The 18612-nt window shown below is 43.3% G+C and overlaps 1 protein-coding gene across 5 annotated transcripts in view; it reads right to left on the reverse strand.

Annotated features, from left to right (window-relative positions):
* The window catches only part of GBF1 (golgi brefeldin A resistant guanine nucleotide exchange factor 1), a 4751435-nt gene that overhangs the window by 301488 nt on the left and 4431335 nt on the right, over nt 1-18612 (reverse strand). For all 5 annotated transcript variants that reach the window (XM_044055999.1, XM_044056000.1, XM_044055998.1 and 2 more), the window contains one exon: nt 13004-13134. In XM_044055999.1, the coding sequence (XP_043911934.1) occupies nt 13004-13134 (131 nt within the window). The remainder of the gene's footprint in view (nt 1-13003; nt 13135-18612) is intronic.

An 18612-nucleotide genomic window follows, 5' to 3' on the forward strand; every position in this document is an offset into this window, starting at 1 on the left:
GGCTTGCCTTCGAAGGAATCCCTGAAGCCCTGGTTTTGCAGACCACCTCCGCCGTGAGAGTGGTGTCTTCCATTTTTGTTCCCCCCTCTGCCCCTGGGGAAACTTCCTCCACGTGCGTCATAGAAAGGCTCTTTTTGAACCACATTTTTCCACCACTCCTCTGGTTCCTAGAAAAAGACCTTTGGGGGGGGGGGGACATACGCCCACAGCAGAAAGGGTTGTACCATCTTTCTCACACCTGAACAACGTTTCTTTCACTTTCGGGCCAAACAACGATGTTCTGTCAAAAGGAGCACTGACAAAAGAAGACTTGAATGGTTCCACAAAATCACAAAGGGGAATCCATGCATATCTCCTAATGGCTGCACCTGTACCCACTGCTCTAGACACCCCGTTTGACAGCTCAGGTACTATTTGGATAAAACTAGGACTGTTCGCAAGTCCAATGAGTTTTTTGTTTCCTTTCATCCCAGGTCTTTGGGTTTGGCTGTTTGTAAGCAAACCATCTCCTCCTGTATATCTAAGGCAATTTCTTTTTGTTATTCTTTACATGGCAAGTCTCTGCCTGCTTTTGTTAGAGCTCATTCTACTAGGGCTGTTGCCTCTTCTGGTACCTTCTTTCAAGGGGTTGGACACCAATTCCATCCTTAAAGCTGCTACTTGATCTTCAGTGCAAACCTTTACTAAACATTATAAGTTAGATACAGTTTCTAGGGTCAGGGCAGGTTTTGCTGAAACCATTTTACGTGGGTTTGTTGAGAGCCCTTCTCAGCCTTCCACCTCCTCTTCTGACTTTTGAGCTTTTTTACTCTGTTTTCTTTCAAGAATACTGCAACAGTGAAACCACACCAACAGACCAGCACCATAGAGGTAATGATGGAGAAATAAATCCATGCTCGGAAGTGCAAAGCCACCGTTTATTCAACAACGCCAGAAGTCTAAACCTCAAGTTGCACGCACTCGAGGCTCTCCTCAATATGGAGAATATCAATATCTGTGCAGTAACAGAAACCTGTTTTGAGGCTCCCGAGAGCACCCCAGCACTACCAGGTTATACCTCATACCATGCTTTTTGGCCCCAAAACTCGGACCGAACTACAACAGGAGGGGAAGTATCCATATTCATCAAAGATACCCACACCTCCAGGTTAGTGGCACTGCATGAAGCATTGGAGACCATCCATGTGCAACTAACAGTGGGCAAAACTGCCTTTCAGTTTGTAGCCTGCTACAGACCACCCTCCCAAACTCAGGAACCCCACTCGGCTTTCCTGAGAACACTGGAGAATATGAAGGTCTCTCCAAACACCATTATATTGGGTGACTTCAACTGCCCAAACATAGACTGGGAGCACTACTCAAGCCCCAACACCCTCGCCCAACGGTTCCTAGAATTTATACACTCAAATGCTATGGTACAACTGGTCACCACTCCCACAAGAGGGGGAAACATATTGGACCCGATCATCACCAACATGGGGACTCTATGTTCCATACCTGAGGTATACCCCTCATTGGTAAGATCTGACCATAAATTAATTTCACTGGACATCCATATCCTGTCCCCACCCCCAGCCAAGGAAACCACGATGAAGAACTTCTCAAAAGCAAACTTCACACTTCTCAAAACCGAGGTGGAATCCTTCAAAGCCCCCGGGCCAGTGGAAAATACGGCCCAAACCGCAGAATCCTTTACAAACACTTTCTATGGACACCTACAGGAATGCATGGATCGTGCTATCCCAAATAAAACCAAGACTCATTCCTCCAAAGGCAGGAGACCTGTCTGGTGGACCCCAGCCATAAATAAGCTATACAACAGAAGGAGGAAGCTACTACATGATAGAGCAAAATCCCAAAAAGGGAAGGCATCTCTGATCAGTACTAGCAAGAAACTACAATCCCTCATAAAATCATCTAAGGCCAGCTTTGAAAGAAAAATTGCACAAGATGCTAAAGATAATCCCAATGCCTTCTTTAGTTATGTCAGGAACCTGGGTGGCAACTCCCATATATGCTCTGAGTTAGTTCAAAATGACAAAAACATACACTGAACCCACATATATTGCCAACATCCTGGCAGACAGGTTCAGTGCAAACTCCCCCCCCCTTCCCCCCCAAAAGAGCAAATGTCTATCCCAACAGAGTGTAGCCTCCCTGACATCACAGATGCACAGGTGAGAGCTGCCCACTCCAAAGCAAAAAACACAGCATCAATGGGACCGGACGGTGTCCCGGGCTGCGTCTTACATGAACTCCAACAAGAACTGAACCCTCACATAAAGTCACTGTTCAATCTCAGCCTTACTACAGGATATGTACCCAAGGAATGGCGTACAGCAACAGTGGTCCCACTCCACAAAGGTGGTGCCACAACGGACCCCAGAAACCATCTCCCTATAAGCTTGGCTAGCCTGGTCTGCAAATCTATGGAGCGTATCATCATGAAACTCATAAACAAAGACATTGGGAGCCTCCAAACACTGGATCCTACCCAATTCAGCTTTGTTAAGGGCAGATCTTGCCTCCTGAACCTGGTCGACTTCTTTGAAACAGTCACCAAGGCCATAGATGAAGGGAAGGTAGTCCACATAGCCTACCTGGACCTCGCAAAAGCCTTCGACACAATACCCCACTCGTGCATCATAAATAAGCTCACCAGCTTAAATATCAACCCCTATGTCACAAGATGGGTTGCAAACTGGCTTAGGGATAGAACCCACGTGGTCAGAATTGCAGGTGCCATGTCAGACTCTAAACCAGTTACAAGTGGCGTCCCACAAGGCTTAGTCCTGGGACCTCTCTTGTTCGGAATATATTTCTCTGAGGTACAGGCTAACATGGGAGGACTATGGCTGGCCAAGTTCGCAGATGACTGCAAACTGGGTGCCATAATCGACTCGCCGACTGACACAAGCATCCTCCAAAAGGGTCTCTCAGAGATGGATAACTGGTGCCAGAGCCATGGCCTAAAGCTAAATGCCAAAAAGTGCATAGTCATCCCCTTTGGGAAAAACAAAGTGCCCACAAATTACCACATAGGTGGTAATCCGTTAAGTACGGAAGAAGTAATTAAGGATTTGGGGACCCAAGTAGATAGCAATCTCTCCTTTGACAATCACGTTGCCAAAGTGGTTAGAAAGACCTTCTATATAGCCCACCTTATCACGAAAGGGTTCACATCTAGACCAAGAGAGGTCATTGTGCCCCTCTACTCATCACTCATCAGGCCCATAATTGAATACAATGCCCCATTTGGGATGTACCTTACCCAACAACTGCAGCAACTGGAAAGACCCCAAAAGTACCTCACCAAGAGTATCAAGGGACTCAAACAGATGCACTACGCAGTTAGGCTAAAGAAACTCCAGCTCTACTCAGTTGCTTACCACCTACTCAGAGGCGATCTGTGCCTGATGTATAAAGCCATGTCCAACCCAGAATTAATGGACATGCTCCACCTCAGGAAACCGAAATCCCTTAGAGCTACACGCTCCAGGGACTTAAACCTCAGCACAGAAATAAATAGGACATGCTGGAGGGACAGATTCATATCCCAGAGACTCCCCTCACTCTGGAACAAAATTCCAATCCATGTCAGGCAGAGTCCCTCAATGACACTCTTCAAGAGAAATCTTGATGAGTGGATGGGAGATCGTAGGTTTACCCCTGGGATCTCTACTGTGTCCCTACTAGACAGAGGCACAGTAAACTAACCTCAAAAAGGCTATCTTCTGTGACCTACTATACAGAGGCACAGTCAACTAATCTAAAAGGGTAACGAAAGCCAAACACACTCTGGCTAGGCTTATAAATGCCCAAGGGCAGATAGCCTAGTATCAACCTATAAACAATTATAGCTTAACAATAGCCCCGTATTTTCATTCATACAGACAGGACTTCATCAGATTCCATCATGTTACAAACCTCCCCCAGTATTTATTACCTTCTTAATTGAATAATTAGCGCCAACATTTAAAATATTACCTAAAATTGTTTATCAGCAGAATACAGTTTGTTTTAGAAATGATAAAATAAAACCCTAGGGGAGGGCCCTGGGAAACGAAAATAGAGTATAGGGAACTCTTTTGGCAATTGGTCTACAGATTCTCAGGGTTGAATGAAAACATATCCCTAAGTCCCAGTGTTGAAATTAAGGGCAGCTAAGCTTTAACACAAATATATTACTAAAAAAATATCTATCTATCTATATATATATATATATATATATATATATATATATATACACACACACACAATGTTTACATTTTTATACTGTATGGAGCAGTTCTAATAAATAATAGTTGAGTTTTTTTAATTTTTAATTTTAATATTTGGCCACGAGATGACACTGTTGGTTCTCAAATTATTTGAACGTACTCCTTGGTCCCAGGTTCAAATTAAATTTACTATTTATTCAGGAATATTTATACATTGTTCAATAAAATCTATTGGAATGTTTTTTTCTGAAAGCTTTATAGAGGAAAATGTGTCATATTGACATATGTTTTACAGAAGTGTGATTTTGCTTTTTTTAGCTACGCACAGAAATTTTAAATAATATTTTAAATCTTGGCACTAATTATTCAATTAAGAAGGGAATAAGTATACTGGGGGAGGTTTGTAATATGGTGGAATCTGATGAAGTCCTGTCTGTATGGATGAAAACATGAAGATACTGTCAAGCGTTAATTGTTTTAGAATAAACGGTGGTTTTGCACTTCTGAGCGTGGATTTATTTATTTCTCCGTCATTACCTCCGTGGTGCTAGTCTGTTTGTGTGGTTTCAAGTTTGTGGTTTTCTGGCACTTTCTCCTTTTTGTGGCCTTGTTTGAAATACTGCAACAGTGACATAGAAGGATATAGCACAGTTGTGTAAAATCTTACCATAACAATAGATGTCCTTCTCTTCACTGTTGCAATATTCGCTCCATGTCTCCAACCCCCTCCTCTCTATTCTGCCTTTTTTTCTTTCTGGATGTGCATGGACTGCTTTGTCCTATGAGGCTTGTTCTCTCCTGGGGCAATTCAGTTCTGGGTAGTTGTGTCTGTACTTCCCTTTTATGCCCTGCAATCTGTGCGAGGGTCATAAATAGGACATACGTTGCAAACAAGATCCTTTCATGCTTTTCAATACTGGACAAGCGACAGGCTGCTCAGACATCCATTCTTTCAAGAATACTGCAACAGTGAAGTGAAGGACATCTACTGTTATGGTAAGATTTTACACAACTGTATCTTCCCCTGAAACTTGGGGATAGGGTAAGCAAAAATATGCTTAAGTTCCTGCAAGACCTTAATCTTCTCCTAGAGGGAGTTAAATAAGTCTGCACAGCAACTGTTCCAAAAAGACTTTTGTTATCCAGAGGTGCATCCAAAAACTTGAGCCTTAATATCGTCTGGCAAAGCTTGAAGATGTAGTAAATAATACCACATCACTGAACCAAAGGTAGCAGCCCTAGAAGAGGCATCAGCTGCATAATACATGCATTTTATTGAGTAACAGGCAACTTCAGAAGTGGACCCCAACAGTGAAAGGGCAGAAGCCTTCTCATTAGAATCAGGAAGGTCAGAGACCACCTTAGAATCCTGGGAAAGAAGGGCCAAAACATACTTGGTCATACGAGTCTGGCAGCTAATGGCCCTGAAAGACAAGGCGGCAGCAGTATAAACTTTCCTGCCAAACCTTTCCATGGCTCAACTGTCCTTATCAGAAGGAAGGAGCTTAGTATGTGGCAACAACTTAAAAGGTTTGTCAGAAGAAACTGAGACCACTGAAGGAGCAGCAGAAGGGCACTTGCACAGGAATTTGAAGTCCTCAGGCATCTTGTAGAACATATCAGGTTTCTTTGGTGCAGAGGGCTGACAGTCAGGAGCTACAGAGCCTGCAGAAAAAAGTATCTGAAAGGGCAGCCAGAATAGGAGGGATAGCTGATGGTTTGGGAAACTCCATTTGTAAGAACTTACAGTATCTCTTTTGAATGTCGAGACCTGGGAACAGTCCCACTTAAAATATTTCATCACACAGGCAATAGTATCTCCAAAGGACAACTTTTACAAGAGGGAATCTGGACTCAAGGAATCCTCTTTCTTCGACCTATAGTCCAGGGTGGAAGGAATTTGAGAAGAATAAGACAGGCATTCTTCCCCAGAATCCAAATCGAGATCCAATTCCCCTAGGCATCTTAACAAAACTGAAGACCAGGGGAGCAAGGACAGACACCCTTAGAGGAGGCTTCAAAGTCATCAAAGCATTAAATAAACCTAGAGTAAAATCTTGCCATTCATGCTGGGAATCCTTAACAGTTTTCTGTTTCGTTTTCTGTGGGGCATCTATCCGAAAACCCCTCAGAGGCTCACACCCTTGACGAGACTCAGTAATAGTGGTAGGTATTTACCCTTACTAAAATTTGAGGAATCACCCTCTGCCTCTCAATTATCATCAGCCAAGGTTCCCCATTAATGTCAGATGCCAACTGTAGAAAAGTATCTGAAGAAATGCAAGGATTCAGATCCATGCTGGCCTCTGATGGGGTTGTGGCAGGGGAATCTGAAGCAAGCACCAGATGGTCTTCAAGGCTTTCACTAGCCTCTAGAAAGAAATTCAGGGGAGGCTGGACATCAACCAGATAGTACAGTTGTGTACATTTACCATAAATGTAGATGTTCGTGTGTATACAATGTTGCAGTCATCACATATGGGTTATCCCTGCCAGGATAGCTCTCAGTTGGCCTGAATACCAGAGGCTTAGCATTTCTGCATCGGTTGCTGTCGCTTCAGGATTTGCATCAGGTCGTCAGTAGTATAAAGTAAGGTAGCCGACGCTATAACATCAATTTTTCTTGCCCTGTCAGGAGCCCCCAAGTGGGAGCCAGGATATGGTGGAAGAACCCCACCAGTAGAAAAGTAGATACCAAAAAGTTCCTTGTAATAAGAGAGAGAGGAAAAAAAAAGGGGGGTGGAGGGAGAGAAACCAGGAATGCAACACTCGAACATCTACATTTATGGTAAATGTACACAACTGTACTATGTTCTTCATGTTTCACTGTTGCAGTCATCCCATTTGGGTTGATCCCCAAAGTTGAGGTAAAGAGTGGAGGCAGTCAGCCCTGGATTTGGGATGACAGGCAGTTGGTAATGCTTGGTGAAGGTATGAACAGAAGTCCATGTTGCAGCCTCGAGGATGTCCCTGGTGGGGACTCCTCTGAGGAAAGCTGTAGAGGTGGAGGTTGCTCTGGTAGAGTGAGTTCTGATCCCCTTAGGGGGAGGTTTCCCCGTGTTGCGTGCAGCAGAAATGGATGCAGTGTGCTATCCATTTGGAAATGGTTTGTTTGGAAATAGCTTTGCCCTTTGCTCCTGCAGCAAAGCTGACTAGCAACTGATCAGTCTTTCTGAATGATTTAGTCCTGTCTAGATAGAATCTGAGTTGTCTGTGCACATCCAGAGAGTGCAGTACTCTTTCCCCCTTGTTTTGTGGGTTAGGGAAAAAGGTGGGCAAATTAATGGATTGGTTGAGAGCCACAATGGACACCCACTTTTAGCATGAAGGATGGGTTAGTCCTGAGGGAGACCCTGTCAGCATGGAAAATAATGAAGGGCTCTACAACCATTAGTGCTTGTAGCTCGGATACTCTTCTTGCAGAAGTGATGGCCAGCAGCAAGGCTGTCTTCCATAAGAGAAACTTTAAGTCTGTTGAAGCTGCTGGTTTCAAAGGGGGGCAGGGTGAGTTTCTCTAACACACAGTTTAGGTCCCAAGCTGTGGTACGTGCTATTCTGGGTGGCCTCAAGTTGCTAGCCCCTCTGAGGAACTGTTTGATAAGAGGGTGTGAGAAAAGAGGTTGCTCAGTGCTGAAATGAGCAGAGATAGCAGACGCATGAATTTTAATAGAGGAAAAGGATAGATCACTGTGCAGTAGGTCAGCTAGTTAATTCTGGATGAGATGTAGGGAGGGCTGTGCCATATCAGCTCCCTTAGCCTGGATCCAGGTGCAGAACCTTTTCCACTTGTCAGCATAAGACTTTCAAGTGCTAGGGTGTCTGGCCTCACGTATAACATCTAGAACCTGTTTACTGAGATTGGCAGCTTGCACAGAGGTCAAAGAATAAGCCAGGCTGCCAAATTGAAGATCTGCAATTGGGGATGCATAAATTCTCCTTCCCTCTGGGTCAGGAGTGTTGGGATCCAAGGGAGATGCCATGGTGGCAGGGGGGACAGGCTGTGCAGCAGTAGATACCAGTGATGGCGTGGCCAGTCTGGGGCAATCAGGATTGCCCTTGGTTTTTCCTCCTTTTTTTTGAGCAGTACCCTGGTAATGAGAGGTAGTGGGGGAAATGCATAGACAGAGAGGCTGACCCACTGGAAAGATAGAGCATCCACTTTCCAGGCCCTGCAGTGGGGCTCCCTGGTGCAGACCTTGCTGAGCTGATGGTTGGAGAGGGAAGCAAAGAGGTCTACCTTCGGGATGCCCTGTTTCTGAGTTATAAGGGTGAAGGTTCTTTGGTTTAGCTACTTGTGTGGGTCCAGAAGATTTCTGCTTAAGTTGTCTGCCAGAAAGTTTAGAGAGCCTGGCAGAAATTGTGCTAACAGGTGTAGCTGCACGGCTGAGACTGTGTGCCAAATGGTCATGGTGAGCCTGCATAGAGGGTAGGAGTCCTTCCCTGTTTGTTGATATACCACATCACTGTGGTGTTGTCTGTTTTGACCAGTAGAGCCTCTGGAGAGAGAAGGGGTCTGAAAGCTGTCAATGCATGCTGGACAGCTAACATCTCTTTTTGGTTGATGTACAGGTGTATTTGATGTGGGCTCCACTGGCCCTGTAGGCACCTGCTGTTCAGGTGTGCATGCCAGGCATAGTCTGATGCTTCTGTGGTGAGGGTCTGGGCAACATGGGGTGGTGAGAAGGGCAGTCCCTTGTTGTGGTAGCATGCTGCTGCCCAACAAAAGAAATCTTTCCTTAGACAAGGTATCAATGGTATAAGAGTTTCCAGGTCTTGAGACTGTTGACACAAAAGGCTTTTTAGGTACCATTGAAGTTTCCTCATATGCAGTCTGGCATATGGAATTAGTGGAATTCAAGATGCCATGAACCCCAGAGCTTGCAGGATTTTTCTTGCGGGTAACTTTGGTCTGGTGGCTAGTTGAGAGAAATAGGCTGTCAGGTAAGTTTTCTTTTCTGGTGTAAGGAATGCCATCTGGGATGCTGTGTCCAGGCTTGTGCCTAGGAATATAATTTTTTGAGTGGGTACTACTTTGGATTGCTTTTCGTTGATAATGTACCCCCTAGGGAGGTCAGTAGGTCCTTTACAAAGGCCAGGTGCTTGAGCAGCTTTTCCTGACTGCCTATATTAGGCAGTTGTCTAAGTATGGGTAAATTTGAATATTTCTTTGCCTGCAAAAAGCAATGGCGGGATTCAGACATTTTGTGAAAACTCTGGTAGCAGTAGATATGTCAAAGGGAAGCGCAGATAACTGAAAGTGCAGTGATCCTGCCCTGAAATGTTGATATTTCCTACATGATTCCCTGATGGGGATGTGTAGGGAGACCTCTTTTAGGTCTAGGGTGGCTAGCCAGTCATCCTTGGAGAGCATAAGTAGTTGCTGAAGGATGAGCATTTTGAATTTTGGTATCACCAGGAAGGTGTTTAGAACGGATAAATTGAGGATGGGGCACCAGGTGCCCTCTTTTCTGGGTACCAGGAAGAGCCTGGAGTAGAAACCTTGGTCTATCTGTTCTGCAGGAATGTGGTCTATTGCCCTCATGGAGAGCAGGGGAAAGGACTTGCTTTTTGGTCTCTGCCCAGTGGTTTGGAGGTAGATTTGGGAACCCTTTTGGGGTTGGTAGAGTGTGGAAAGAAAATTTGTATCCCTGGGACACTATGTTGAAGACCCAGCGGTCATTGGTAATGGTGGTCCAGGTGCTTGCGTGGAAGGAGAGTTTTCCTCCCAGGGGCAAGTGCATGTTGGCAGAGGGAAGGGGTGGAAGTGGAGAGTCATTGTGAGCTCTTACCATGAGGGGGTGGCTTTGCACTCCCTGGTTTAGAAGTGGAGGTACTCCATTGCTTTGATCTCCCTGTGGCTGTCTGGGGGTTCTGCTTCCCCGGGGTCTGGGCTGAACTGACCTGGAGGGGGCAGGAAAGGACCAGTGTTTGGAGAGGCAATGCCTACTGAACCTGGGTGGCTGGACCTGCAGGAAATCCTTAACTGTCTACATAGATTTAGCTTTTTCTTCCAACTTTTTTAAGACCTCCTCTGCCTTGGTGCCAAATAAGTTGTCTTTGTGCAAGGGTGCATCCAATAGTTTAGATTTGGCAAGGGCTGCTCCTTAAGCCAAGCATGCCTTCTAAGGACAGAACTGGTGACTGCTGCCCTGCAAGATGATTCTAGGGCATCAAAACCACAGTGTAAGGTGTGATTAGTTACTTGACTTGCAGAATGCATTAAGACTTGCAACTCTATTTTCTGCACAAGCAGGAAAAGTTGATATTTTTTGTTTGAGGAGTTCCATGGTATGCTGCTGGAATTTTAGCATATGGAACTGACAATTTAGTGCTCTAATACCAAGAGTAGCAGAGGTGTATACTTTTTTTTACCCCATCTGTCTAATGTTTGGGAATCCCTATCTGAGGGGGTGGGATTCTTAGCAGAAGTTGCTTTAATTTCTTTAGGCCCTTGGGAGATAACCTCAGGGTCAGCAGTAGAATTTTTGAACAGAAATTTGAGAGAGTCAGGGACTCTGTAATACCTGTCAGGTCTCCTGGGAGCGGGAGGGGAGGGTGTAAGGAGTTAAACTAGATTCCATAAAAACATCATTCACAACATCCAGGACAGGAGGAAAAGCCAGGGGTCTGTGCTGTGGAAGATCTAAAAATTCCCTGAGTCTCTTTTTAGACTGAGGATAGTCCTGACATTCCAATTGGAAATGCTCCCTTAAAGTATGAAGGGTTTCCCCAAAGGAAAAATCTTCGGGTGGAGAGGCTGAAGGAATGGATTCCTCTGCATCAGAATCCTCATAAGCAGAGAGGGGTTGCATGTCTTCATATTCAGAGGCATCAAAGTCATCAGACTCCTGTTCAAATAAGACTACTGGGGACAAATCTCTTTTTCCCTTTTTCTTTTGGAAGGGGTAGCCTGGCTTCCACTGATCAACATAATAAGGTGTTCCACCATTTTAAACATCTGAGACTGAAGCAAGGAAGTAGGTGCCTGAGATGGGGTCGTCGGATTCTTGGGTGTGGTTCATATCCTGGGCCTTAGAAACTCGGTAGTTTTCGAAAGAACAGAAGATGCGGAAGAAATCGTCAGTTTGTGTCAAGAATCGGTAGTGCAAAGTACTTCCTTGGAAGCCGGTGTCTGCTCAGTGGCTCCGGACCCATCCAAGGTAGAGACAACCGCAGGATCCTTCGTCGATGAAGAGTTTTGTGGCATACTGGACTCCAAATAGGTCTCGGTAGCAGCCTATGAATCCAAAGAAGTGGGTATCAGGGGCTGCGAAAGCACCTCACTGTGGACCAGAGAACTGACAGCTAGCGGAAGCATCGTCGGTAGGTTTGGACCTTGTCGGTAGGTTTGGACCTGTGCGGTCTGTCTCTGTCTGTATCCTTACATTTTTTCCGAAGATCTGATGTTGGATGGCTTACCGAAGCCATATTGGAGATCGAGGACTGAAAGCGAAAATATCTAGCTACAATAAGGGCCTGATGACGTACAGTTCTGGCATTGAACAAAGCACAAAACCGACAGGGGGGACGTCATGGTCTGGGCCTAAGCAAGTGACGCAGTAAGAATGAAAGTCTCGGTGTGGTATTTGTTTTCCACAGGTGAGACAATTGTTAACTTTTTCTGACATCGGTTACAGAAAGAAAAAAAGATCCCCAATGGGGTATTTAGCTTCAGAAGACTTCAACTTCAATTCGGAAAATGAAACTCAGATAGCAGCCAACCGGCACTCGTGCAAACTGCTTCCGCTTTGGGCTTTTCAGCAAGAAAGACTGATGTGATGGTGTCGGCTGGCTTACTTTATACTACTGATGACCTGACATCAGTCCTCAAGCGACAGCAACTGACACAGAAATACTAAGCCTCTGGTATTCGGGATGACTGAAGGCTACCCTGGCAGGGATAACCCAAATGCGATGATCGCAATAGTGAAACATGAAGAACACCGGGCCTAACTTTTTTGCCTTCTTCTTGGCAAATGGATGGCCCTTGGGATCTGAGGATTCTGCCACAGCATCCTGAGCCAAAAGCTTATTTTACTTTATTTTATTTTACTGATTCTCAAGACATATGGACAAGCAGGAGAGGTGACTATGTATGGTCTTAAGCACACACACACCTGGCAGACAGAGCAATGTATAATTGTGTGAAGCTCCCAAGTAAAAAGAAGACACTGGTCATGATGGTCTTTAAGGTGATTCTGCTTCCCACACTGACATTTTCCCTTTTTGGATGACATGAACACAAAACCACACAATAGTAAAATAGAAGAAACCCCAACAGGGCACAATCTGAAGCACGACTTGGTAACCAGCACAGCAGAAGGGCATCCAGACTGGTGGCAAAGAAGTGCTGAATGTTTGTGTTCATATGTCATCTTTATACCCTATGTCTTGCGCAGGGATTATACATATGATGTATGGCACCTATAAGAGCTAAAGGCTTTGGTATACTGGCCAGACTTTTTGGTTGTCCTTGGCAGGAGATCCTTCAGGTGAAGAGGAATACTGTAACAGTGATATGGAAGGACATATACACATGCTCATAATTCAAACTACCTGAAACACTAAGTTAAGAAAAGGTTTATTCTGGTAAACATTAATGTTTAAAACACATTTATGTTAATGAGCTGTAGTAGTTTACACTCATGGTACAATACTCCTACATTTTCTAATATTTCAGGACTTCAGCAAGTTACCACTTTATAATGTTGCACTGCAAACCAAAAGGAATGATGCCATGACTACCAAAACAAAATAATATTTATTTCACAGAGTGCAATCACCTTGTTGAAACATGACTCCCATTCTAAGGCATCCAGGGTCTGCAGATCATGGACCAAGAGTGCTCTCTGGAGATAGGTAAGGGCTTGCATTCTCACTTGGCGTCTGGCATCACAACATAGCCATGCAATACCTTAATGGGAAAAAAATAAAAAAAAATAAAAAAGCCATCTCACTCAAGTATGTATCATACCTTTTGGAAACAACATTTAAGACAATTAGCTTAAACTTTTTAAGCACTACCCATCTCTGGCAATCTGTCTTTTCATCTAATACTTTGGTTAAAATTTGAGTGAGTTAAGGCGAGACAATGACGAGTGTTCACAAAGTATCCTGGCTGCTAAAAACATGCACAATGTTACTGAAAACACACTGAGAATTCAGATAAATTACATGAGGGTGTTCTTTTTATCAGATCATTTTAACAGGACCATATGCAATACGCAGACTCTTTAGGATATCTTCCTAACCTTTCCCACCACCTTCCCACAATGCTCTTCAAAGCTTTTCTAATCCCACAATGACATCTTTAAGTATAAAATAACAGAATTCACACCATGATGGTTGTCAAGTTATCCTAAATACTACTCAAACAAGGCACTAGCTGCTAAAGAAACACAAATGAATACAAGAATGTAAAATGATAAACATGGAGATTTTACTTTCATAAACGCTTCACTAAATGCTGGCCAAAAATGAAGCCAAGATAAGGGGGAGGGGTAGCAATTGAAATACAGTCAATGCAGAGGGCCCGTCAAACATCAAAAAATAAGGTGAGTGCACGTACATCTGCAAGATCTTACTTTCAAGGGGCCCATGTTGTGAGCTCTAAAGAAGAATCCTAAGCAGTGGAACAAAGCAAAATATATGGGTAAGCATGGAAGAGACAGACCCAAAAGAGGTATTCAAAACAAAATGCCCCAAAGCACATCTTTCCTAAACAGCAATCTACATCTGAACTACACAGCCATTCTACAATGCTTAGTATGCATATGCATTATGACACACATGCAGCAAATATCACATGATAACAGCACTAATATCTTCTCTAAACACATTCCCGAAAAAAGTACTAGATGCAATAATTCTGCTAGTGCTCCTAGGCTCCCCATCCCTCAGTTTTCTACTCTGTGCACATATTCATTAATCCTTCTTCAAAAATCAGAATATAATAAGCCTACATTTTTAACAGGCCACATAGCCAGAACCCACCAATGCTTTCTGCCATACAATTTGCAATGGCTTGAATTAAATCATTTCCTGTCTGTAATTCAACTATAATTCACACACAAACTACTATATTAGCCTAAATCTGGACCTCGCCAAGGCCTTCGACATCATCCCCCACTCTGGAATCATAAAGTTACTAAGCTGGGCATAAATCCCTACATCACTTGATGGGATGCCAACTGGCTTACTGACAGAACCCACACTGTAAAAGTAGCAGACTCCAAATCCAGCTCCAGACAAGTGACAAGTGGAGTACCTCAGGGTTCAGTCCTGGGACTGATCTTGTTTAGCATCTACTTCTCTGAAGTACAGGCCAACACTGAGGAACTCTGGCTAACAAAGTTCACAGATGACTGCAAACTGGGAGCCATTACTGAATCCCCAAATTATGTGGATATTCTACAAAAGGGCCTTACAGAAACAGATGCTTGGTGCCAGAGCCATGGACTCAAGCTCAATGCCAAGAAGTGTATAGTTATCTCCTTTGGGAAAAAACATGTACCCATGAATTACCACATAGGTGGCAGTACACTAAATACCGAAAGTGTGATAAGAGACTTAGGAATACAGGTGGACAGTGGTCTCACCTTCGATAACCACATCGCCACAACAGACAGGAAATCCTTCTATGTGGCACATCTCATCACTAAGGCTTTTCATCCAGAAAAAAGGAGGTCATTGTCCCACAGTATTCATCCCTCATTAGACCCATTATAGAGTACAATGCCCCATTTGGTATGTACCTCACGAGACATTTACAACAACTGGAAAGGCTGCAGAAACACCTCACTAAAAGAATCACAGGCCTAAAGCAGATCTCCTATGCTGACCGACAAAAAAAACTCCAGCTATACTCTGTCGCATATCGTCTACTCAGAGGCGATCTCTGCTCAACATACAAGGCCATATCAAACCCAGAGCTGTTGGACATGCTACACTTAAAGAAATCCCAATCCATCAGAGCCACATGCTCCAGGGACCTAAACCTTGTCATCACAATAAACAAAATATGCTGAAGGGATAGGTTCCTGACCCAGAGACTCCCCATGCTATGGAATAGACTGCGCATACATGTTAAGCAGAGCGCCTCCTTGGCCCTCTTCAAAAGGAACCTTGATGACTGGATGAGAGACAGGAAATTTACCCCGAGGATCACGTCAGTTGCCCTGCTAGACAGGGGTCCAGGGAAGTAAATATTGTAGGAAGAAATAGCCAGGGAATTGTTATGGCTAGGCTTGTATACGCCCTAGGGCCTAGTACCAACCTATGAACCTATAAATATTCCTTATTTGCTCTTATCCTGGAATGGCACAAAGCACAGTGTGACCTAAGTTTGCCCACAGGCATTTCATATCAATACCTAAACAAAGAACATATATGTCAATTCATGCTATCCAGTACATACTGACAAGCTCTGGAACAAACTTCTATTTGCATTGAAGTAAATTTCTTCTGATTAGACACTAGACCATGCACTGTGGAACTGCAGGACAATTCTCTACTTGCAGATATCCACTCTAATTAGAATGTTAAACTTACTATGTTTACAATGCCTAGACTTGTTACAGAATAATGCAGAAACCAATCATGTAACTTTACTATTACTGATAGTTTCACAAGTACTTAGTAGACTATTGATCTGTGAGGATCCTAAGAACCTAAACTTACATTTCCATGGTAGTTTTAGCCCTTATATTTTGCGTACGAATAACCCAGGGACATGCCGCACAAAGATATTTTGGGATACCTGCATGTTTCCTCTATATGTGAGGGACAAAGGTACTAAACTGGAGGGGTGAATTTGTGGTTGCCCATCCATTCATCCAAACTACTTTTGAATAGAGTAAGAGAAGGACTTTCCTTTATGAGGAGTGGAAGTGGGTCCTATAGAAGCAATATTTTCTGTGATACATACCCATCCCTCCAAAATTTGTATTTATTTTGCAAAAGAAATTGACATCCCTTCAGCAGGTGTTTATCATACCATTGACTTGCAAATGTGTAATAGGTCTGACAGAACAGGGTCTGTTGAAACTTTATACGAGAATCACAGGTCGACTCTCAGTAGCAGGTGTGAAAGAGGGACAGGAGTTTTTGACAGTCTGCGTGTTTTTTTATGATTTAGACCTTTAATTATTTTAGTTAGAAAGCACTGTGATCATTGTAGTTGTGACAAGTGTTTGGACAGGTACATAACAAAAGGGACATTATGCTCAATCAGCCTGATGAGTGCTGAGTACAGTGGAATAACTACATCCCTGAATCAGGATGCATTATCTTTAAATATCAAGTGTGCAATGAAAAATTATTTAATTACAAGACAGGATACACAGTAATCAAAAAACAGTTCACTGTCAACAAATGTTCCCATATCCCTAACTCTTGATCAGTCTTCGGTGGTTTGTTGTCAATGAGACATTTACAAGGGGAGTCAAGCTTGCCAAAGGAAACAGTTATATATTTTTTGGTATTTAGTTTTAGTCCATGGTTTTCAGACCAGCTATTTATTTGGGACTGGCCCTTTTGAATGATCTTGGTGTCACCTGGGGAGTTTATGATGGCACCAAGGTTGCAGTCATCTGTAGTCTTGGTCAGCTACAAACCCTTAACATTAACTTTGACCTCTGAGAAATAAACGCCGGAATAGAGTGACCCCAAGGTCTACGCCCTGGGCCTCCACCTTAACTTTAATGGCACTATCTGAAAGCCAGTTTGCTATCCAATGACACATAATCCATACAATTGATCCATACAGACTGGCAATTAGCGGAGAGAACATCTACAACACCTGAATATGGGACGGTATCAAAAGCCTTTGCGATGTCTAGATATGCACTATGCAATGCTTTGCTTGTGCCAGTTGATTCAGCAACTTTTTCAAAGAAGTTGATCAGTTTACGTGAGCAGGGCCGGCCCTTGACAAATCAGAACTGGGTTGAGGAGACAGTCTATAGGCTAGCTATATCCTTATTATTTCTATAATGATCCTTTCCATAGCCATACATACGAGACTGGTCTTGCTTATGGGTCTACAATTAGCTGAGTCCATTGAAGTCTCACCTTTGTGCAAGAGAATGAGAATTACGTTTCAATATAATAAATGAGAATTAAGTTTCAGTACAAATAGCTATTTAATACTCTGGATCATAAACTGATTATGCGATCTCTGTCAGTCAGTTATAATTCAATGCTGTTTATCTGAGACTGCACCTGTAACTTGAGGTATTCCTCAGGGTCAGTAATTGTTCCAGTGTTATTCAATTCAATTTGATTTTTGCCACCATATCTAGTAAGAAATCATGCAGGTTAAGTAAATACACTGATGACTGTAAGGTCACTTTCATCATATCCAGGGAACAAGACTTTGAAATATACATACATACCTTATTGATACATGTAGGTGGACATCAGACCATAATAACTGTACTATAGATAAATATAAATTAATGTTTTTAAACAAACCACCAATAATGAAGCCAATCACATTGGATTAAACAACTCCTGAGACAGTGACACAATAGAGAGTTATGTATTTACCATAACTTGGCATCTGTGTTATCCTATATAATCATTTATCACCATAGGTCTAGGATCCAATACCGGATCTGAGCCGGCAACATACTACAGATGGATTCAAGGCTCTAGCGCCTTCCCTCACCCATGATGCCCTGCTGCCCTCTAACTCTCAGATCAAGTTTGCTGTCATATTCCTAAAGGCTACTCCTGCAAATTTGGAAGGAAAATACTCCAACTTTTTTCATGATCCAAAAGGTAGGGAAAGAACACTGGTAGCTGAATACATTGGTTCAGATTAAATTCAGAAGCAAGTTTGGGCAGGAAGGAGGGATTCATCCTGAGACAAACTCTGTCCTTGTGAAAAATCATGTAAGAAGGAGAAATGGCAAGAGCTTGCAGTTATAAAACTCTCTTAACTGAGGTTATACCAACTAAGAAGGTCGTCTTCCGAAACAGGAATATGAGATCACGGGAACTAACGGGCTCAAAAGGACTTCTAGTCAGAGACTGCAAAACCAACGTAAGGTCCCAAGGAGGCGAGGGATCCTTAATCGGTGGTCTAAGCAGGAAGACCCCCTTTCATAAATGCTTTACAAAGTCTAGATGAAAAAGTAGACTCACTATTCTTGTGAAAGTTAGAAATCACCACCAACAGAAGCTTGATGGTAGAGAAACTTGCTCCCGCTTGGAAAAAGGAGGACAAAAATAAAAGGATGTCAGAAACAGAAGCAGAAAAGGGATCCAGATTCCTGCTCTTGGCCCATATAGAGAATCATTACATTTGTCACTATAAACCTTTCTAGTGGAAGGTTCCGGAGAATCTAGAATATGCTTAATGGGAGACACTAGCCTAGACTGCTTTAGA

The sequence above is a fragment of the Protopterus annectens genome, chromosome 14.part0 (genome assembly GCF_019279795.1).
Source record: "Protopterus annectens isolate FY-2018-M chromosome 14.part0, PAN1.0, whole genome shotgun sequence".
Classification (NCBI taxonomy): domain Eukaryota; kingdom Metazoa; phylum Chordata; order Ceratodontiformes; family Protopteridae; genus Protopterus; species Protopterus annectens.